Genomic DNA, 6,295 nt, shown 5'->3' with positions numbered 1-6,295 from the left:
GTAGTGAGAAAAGCGCTATATAAATGTAAAGAATTATTATTCTTTTGTAGACATGTAAACTGCACCAGACTTTATTACGTCGTTCAAGTGTGCCATCATGACAGGATCTAAACTGTGTAAAGAACACTCTTAATAAAGCACAACAAGACCGTGATGGCATCTGAAAAGTTAGAATTCACTAAATCTGCAGTAATCTAATTTTTTCAGTTAAAAATCAAATATTACCTTCAAGTATATGATGAAATTTTTGTTATTATTTATTCTGCATCATTTCTACTCCTTTGCTCCTTTCTTAGACACAGTATTTTTGATAGCACATTGTTTTGCATGATTAAGCTAATTTGTTTAATCAGCACTTACTGTAAGACAAATTATTATATCTATCTGTTAACATTTGTTTTGATAGTGAGTCTAGTAGATCTGCACTTTGCATGTGATAATGCAATTTGAACATAAAATTTCCAGTACTTAATTTGCTGTTAGTCATAATTAATATTTTGAAGTAGAAAAATGGGAGACTACACTAAATTCACTTCTGGTGAGCTTGCAGAATCTTACATATTTATTTGTTCATGGTCTTTTGACCTTCCATCACAACCAACATTTCTGGTGTTTTGTAAAATTTAAGGAAATAAACAATGAAACTCATTGAAAGACATTTCATGCATGCCCAGGGCAATTTGATCATTGTGACTTTGCTGATAGCGCAGGCCATTCAATTATAGAAAACCTCCTTTTCTATCTTTCTTTTGATTACATTATTTCTTTACTTTTTCTGTTTTCCTTTGTTTGTCTTTCATTTTTTCCCCTCTTCATGTCTTTGTGATCTTGGTTCATTCCTGTGTCGGGAACAGGTAGATTGCCTGACTGCTTCCCCCACTTCTTGGTGCCATCGCTTTTGCCCAAGAGGACGAGTAGGTATTTGTTTGCCGCTCACTGTTATGTGGGCTACCTTTATGAAAGAACTGACTGTGTTTACAGCAAATACATTTTTTCCATTAGTTTTGTTCTCCAGATTTTTTTCAAGAAAATCTCTTTAAGTTTAATATGCAACCATCCGTGTTGTTCATTTTATGTAAATATCCATAAGACCCTAGTCCTCATTTAGTATTAAGTTGTTTGTCTACATTTAACCATAAGTCAAACTCTTACTTATTTTTACATTTATGGATGTGAATATAATCCTATGGTAAGACTAAATTATATGGCAGTACATGTGTTGGTACACCTCAGTTTCTAACATTGGAAAGTGGCATTGCTTCTGATTTTCTACTGAATTCGCTCCTAGAAACAAAAGCAAAATCTTAAATTATCAAAATATACCCATGTCACTTTAAATATTGTAACTGTAAAAACTACTGCCAAACATAGCTGGTCACTTTTGAAATTTAAATGTACATTTTATATCCTGCTCAGGCCAAGCTCTAAACCTGTAGTATAATGGTATGGCATTTCTGGTACTGAACAAAACAGAAAATTACCTTCATTTGACTTTCCCTACTATTACAGGTTGATTCTTTGCACTCTGAGTCATTTTTGGTGCTACCAATGCAAGTTGAATTATTGTGCTTAGCTTGTAAACAAAAAAGTTAAGCTTTTGTGTTGTGCTTTGCTTTTTGCTTGTAACAGAGCTTTACTAGCTTTATTTTGTTAATGACTTGTTGAATCTAAGAAAGCGTATTGTATTCTAAAATAATTAGACAGTGTAAAATGGATAAAAATCATTTGAGGGATTTTTTAAATTAGTATAGTAAGATATTTATGCTACAGGTGTTTCAAGTCTATTGTATTTGCATGTCTCTTATAGACTAGTCAAAGTAGTACAATATAAACAGCAGACAAAAATAAACATAGAAAATTAATTCAATACCATTTAGTAAGCACACCATCAAATGATAAATATGTAAGAAACAAAAATCACATAGTTGGATACAGTTATAAATAAAACTTGTTCCTTAACCTAGTGGTACCATTTACTAGAATGGAGGTAGAGCAAAGTGACTGCGGGATGACTGAGGTCTTTGTTAATTTTTAATTGCATTTTTAAAGAAGTGTTAATGTAAATTACAAGTATGTACAGAAGAGCCAGTGAGGATGGATAGAACTGTGCACTTATAGAGATGACACCAAAATACTGACTGCTATTGACCCTCTCCACAACATGGTCTGTCTCATACTTCCTGAAATTAAAGGATAGCGTTCTTGGGTTTTGTAGACAGGGAAAAGGGAGATACTGTTTTTGTGGTAGAAATCGACATCTCAACACTAGATCTGAAGCCTAAAAAAAAAAGTTGTAATGCTGGGCCACCTTAAATTCCTTCGCACCTCTCCATCAGCGTCTTTGTTTTGCAAATGTGTCAATCACCACAAGCAGCGAGCAACCTGCTATCTTTTCCCCCGGAGTTGCAGTTAAGTTCTCCCAGCTCAAGTTTGTTTATCTGGGTGTGAAGTGCCTGGAGTTGTATAGTGTAAATAATATATTGTTATTTGAAATACGTACATTTCATGTGTGTTACGTGTCTACAACAGTCTGAACAAATGTAGGATGACAGGAAATAAGAGGCGAGAAATGTTAAACACATAACTAAAACAGAAACGTTTTTCATGTATAATCGATGAAATGTTGACGTGAAATGTATAATGTGTGAAGACTGAAGTTCATATATCAAATGAACACTTTCACAAAAGATATAAGAAAACAAGTGTGCCTTTATTCAAGAATATAACCAAACAAAAGAAATTATTCAATTTACATGTTGCTGTCAATATGTAAAAACCAAAGCCCAAATGTCAATTACCTGGCTGGTGTAGAGGTAAGAGCAGCTGTTTCTAAATCAAGTGGTTGTGGGTTCGATCCTGGGTCTTCTCCACATTTATCATTTTAAGTATTGAGCTGCTGTTTTTATTAATATTATATAATAAAAACATACATTTGTTTTGAGTCTGTAACAGCTGGTGTAAAGTTTTGCTACTTATGAAAGATATCACTGAAGGGATATAAGCAGACACACAAATCATGTCTTCTTGGTATGTTCTTGTTACTTGAATTTTTTTTATTCAGTTTTATTCTTGAATAAAAGCATGCTTGTTTCATTATACTTTTGCAAAAGTGTTTATTTTATATTCCAGTAACCACTTGAATGATATCAAATCTGTCTCTGCCTCTCTCATGCACACACATACACACATCCATGCATGAAAACGCAATTATTTGAAAATTCTGTGTCATTTGAACATGAGTTGTCATTTGAACATTTTTTTTTTTTGATCTTGCCTGATCTTCACGTTATGGTGCATGGTAATGGGAATGCAGACAGACTTTCTTTTTGGGCGCATACATCGTCAGCATGTCACTGCCAGATCTAAACACTACAGTGGAGAATTGCATGCATACTGAAGTGACTGTAGCTGACAGGTGGAAGTTTCCGTCCCACTTTATGGTGCCAAGCAGAGTTGTGTTGCAGTGCAGCAGTTTATTAGCCAGTGAAAGTGACGTGAAGAAGTTGTCAGTTGTTACGGTTCTGCCTTTGTCCAGAAACGGCTTTATGACCACAGTCTCAGAAAGTCTTTCTCCCATGGGACGACTGGAATCTTTTCCTAAATAAGGAGTACCAATGCACATGCAAATGTGTCGTTTTCACACGTTCTGCACGGGTGTCTTTTTTGTCAAAGTGCAAATGCTGCATGATAGTCTGATCACATTATTACCAGTACAACAAATAGTTCTGACCAGGCATCAAGCACAGCACCAAGTGTGATCATCGCTGCTCTTGTTAAAAGGATGGAGGTAAACACCGTCAACACAGAGAGGGAGAGGTAAGTTCGTTGTACCACAATTAACATGACTGAGAGAATAAAATGGAATAAAAAAAAAACCCCAACATTTAAGCATGTTACGGACTCAAATCAAATGTATGTTTTTATTATATAATATTAATAATAATAACAGCTCACTACTCAAAATGGAAAATGCGGGGAAGACCTGGAATTGAACCCGCAATCTCTTCAGTTTTAAGCAGCCATTCTTACCTCTAACCCAGTCATGCAATTGATAAGTGGGCTTCGGTTTTTAGATATTGACAGCTTTATGTAAATTTAATCATTTCTTTTTCCTTGGTTATATTCTTGAATAAAGGCACACTTGTTTTTGTTATACCTTCTGTGAAAGTATTTATTTGATATTCAGTCTTCACAAATGATACATTTCATGTCAACATTTTATCAATTATACATGAAAAAGTTTCTGTTTTACTTATGTGTTCAACGTTTTTTGCCTCACATTTCTTATCATCCTACATTTATCCAGATTATTGTAGAAATGGAACACACATGAAATGTGTGTATTCCAAATAATGTTATATTTACCCATACAACTCAAGGCACATCACACCCAGATAAACAGACTTGAGCTCTGAGAATTTTTCATCTCATTTCAGCTGCGTTGATGGGGGGATGGGATAACAGACTGCTTGTTGCTTGTGCTGATTGACACTTTTGCAAAACAAAAATGCTGATGAAGAGGTACAAAGGAACGTAAGGTGGCCCGGCATTATGACTTTTTTTCATAGGCTTCAGGGATTCAAGTATTAATCAAAAAAGTAACATATCCTAAAACCAGGACAAGTTTGATAAAACATTTTTGAGTCATTTCTCCAGCAGGAAAAAGTTTGTCCATCTGCTTCATTTTATTACTCTTGCAACAGTCTGTTACATCATGGTCAGAGTTATCAAAATATTAAGGGTATAGGTCTATTTTAAGCAACTGGATTTACATGATAGTGTCAATCAGTGAATGCATTTGCTCTGTTTGGTTTGTTGGTCTGCACCTAAATGACTTATTAAAAATAAAACTGTTGTTATATTCTTGTTCTTTTCATATCCTTTTGGTTGAGCCATCACCTTTGAAATTTCTGTATACATAACAACTTCCAGTCTTGTTGTTTACAGGACATCTGCTGATTTCTTAGTCATCTTTTTAGTACATTTTGTGTATTACATCAACCTTTTTCCTAATACACTTGTTTCCTTCATGACATTTTCAAGCAAATGCTTATACATTTCAGTGTGCACTACCTGTTACCTCTAAGTTATCCTCTCACATTTTCCTGGCACCAGTTTGTCAAAAAAATCAATTGTTTTCCGTAAACATTCTCATTGACGTAGCTCCTTAACAGAGAATTGTGATCATACCTTTAAGGAGGCATCGTGCGGACACTGGGTCATGTAAAGCAATGCACCAATTCTCACTCTTGATTTCTGCATGCGACTCAATCAGCTCACTGAGTGAAGACCATCTTGGTCTTTTCAGCCCACGGGCATTCAATCAGTTCATCAAGTGAAGAAGGGATATGGTGGTAAATTCTCATTGGTCATTTCAATTTGATCATTTCATTGTTTGTATTGTTGAATAGGCCCCTTACCACACACTCGGAACAAAGTGATGGTCTCTTGTAGATCCGGTGCACATGACCTACCCTGTTAGGTTTCTGTGCTGAGGATTAGTGTAGAGGAGCTTTTGCTTGCCATTCTACACATGCTACTGAGCTAGTTCAAAATCTAGTTGCAGAAGATGACACTAAAATGTATTAACTATGGTGATAAAGGAATTTTTATTGGTCATGGGCATGGTAGCTTTTGGATTTTTATTAGTCAGCAAATCTATTTTGAAATATGTTTCCTGTTAAGTATAACTTATATTTATTCAGACAAATCATATTGCAAAGTGTTTAATTCTGTATTTAGCATGGAGGCCAATTTATTGGTACTTGAATTTAGATCAGTCATGATGCCAAGAACATATGTAGATGGTGCGAAATATATACTTTCAACTACACTAAAGTATCCATTAAATTTACTCAGACATTCATTTTTTACTTTTTGGCACTCTGTCTTTGAATTCTTTCTATATACCTTTTCTGATATAAGGCGACTAGCCTAGGAAAAAATGAAAATGTCTTTATACAACAGTATTTGACTCTTGAAATCTTTGAGTGTAATTTTAAGCACATAACCTTCTCTGTTCAATCACAGCCCCAGTGTTCTATACAGCTTGCTTTTAGCTGCATGAGAAAGTGCACATGAAAATAAAAGGACATCAGTACTACTTCCTTTTCACATACACTGCCATATAAGCCCTCCAAACTGTATTTTGCAAGTGAGAATGAGCAAAACAATTACACACGTAAGACATCACAAGTGAAATATTACACACCCTTGGTCAGATTTATAAATGAAAGTTTTGTTTAAAGTTGCAAATACACATTTCGGTTCTTTAGTGCAGATACACAACATGAAC

General features: G+C 34.8%; 6 protein-coding genes across 28 annotated transcripts in view; 2 read left to right on the top strand and 4 right to left on the bottom strand.

Annotated features, from left to right (window-relative positions):
* Window positions 1-6,295, bottom strand: part of syn2b (synapsin IIb) — a 270,752-nt gene that overhangs the window by 52,748 nt on the left and 211,709 nt on the right. The gene's annotated exons all lie outside the window — the stretch shown is intronic.
* LOC127525813 (peroxisome proliferator-activated receptor gamma-like) overlaps window positions 1-6,295 on the bottom strand; it is a 249,439-nt gene that overhangs the window by 100,605 nt on the left and 142,539 nt on the right. The window lies entirely within an intron of this gene.
* tsen2 (TSEN2 tRNA splicing endonuclease subunit) overlaps window positions 1-6,295 on the bottom strand; it is a 226,119-nt gene that overhangs the window by 139,084 nt on the left and 80,740 nt on the right. The window lies entirely within an intron of this gene.
* The window catches only part of mkrn2os.2 (MKRN2 opposite strand, tandem duplicate 2), a 211,981-nt gene that overhangs the window by 146,446 nt on the left and 59,240 nt on the right, over window positions 1-6,295 (top strand). The window lies entirely within an intron of this gene.
* Window positions 1-6,295, bottom strand: part of LOC127525814 (E3 ubiquitin-protein ligase makorin-2-like) — a 218,235-nt gene that overhangs the window by 188,377 nt on the left and 23,563 nt on the right. The gene's annotated exons all lie outside the window — the stretch shown is intronic.
* raf1b (Raf-1 proto-oncogene, serine/threonine kinase b) overlaps window positions 1-6,295 on the top strand; it is a 303,901-nt gene that overhangs the window by 286,626 nt on the left and 10,980 nt on the right. For 2 of the 19 annotated variants that reach the window (XM_051921459.1, XM_051921451.1), the window contains exon 8: window positions 855-914. The exons of the other annotated variants lie outside the window; for them this stretch is intronic. In XM_051921459.1, the coding sequence (XP_051777419.1) occupies window positions 855-914 (60 nt within the window). The remainder of the gene's footprint in view (window positions 1-854; window positions 915-6,295) is intronic. 19 annotated transcript variants of the gene reach the window in all.

The sequence above is a fragment of the Erpetoichthys calabaricus genome, chromosome 18, assembly GCF_900747795.2.
Source record: "Erpetoichthys calabaricus chromosome 18, fErpCal1.3, whole genome shotgun sequence".
NCBI classification, from domain to species: Eukaryota; Metazoa; Chordata; class Cladistia; order Polypteriformes; family Polypteridae; genus Erpetoichthys; species Erpetoichthys calabaricus.
The sequence above is the reverse complement of the archived record's forward strand: the minus strand, read 5'-3'. Positions and strand labels throughout refer to the sequence as shown.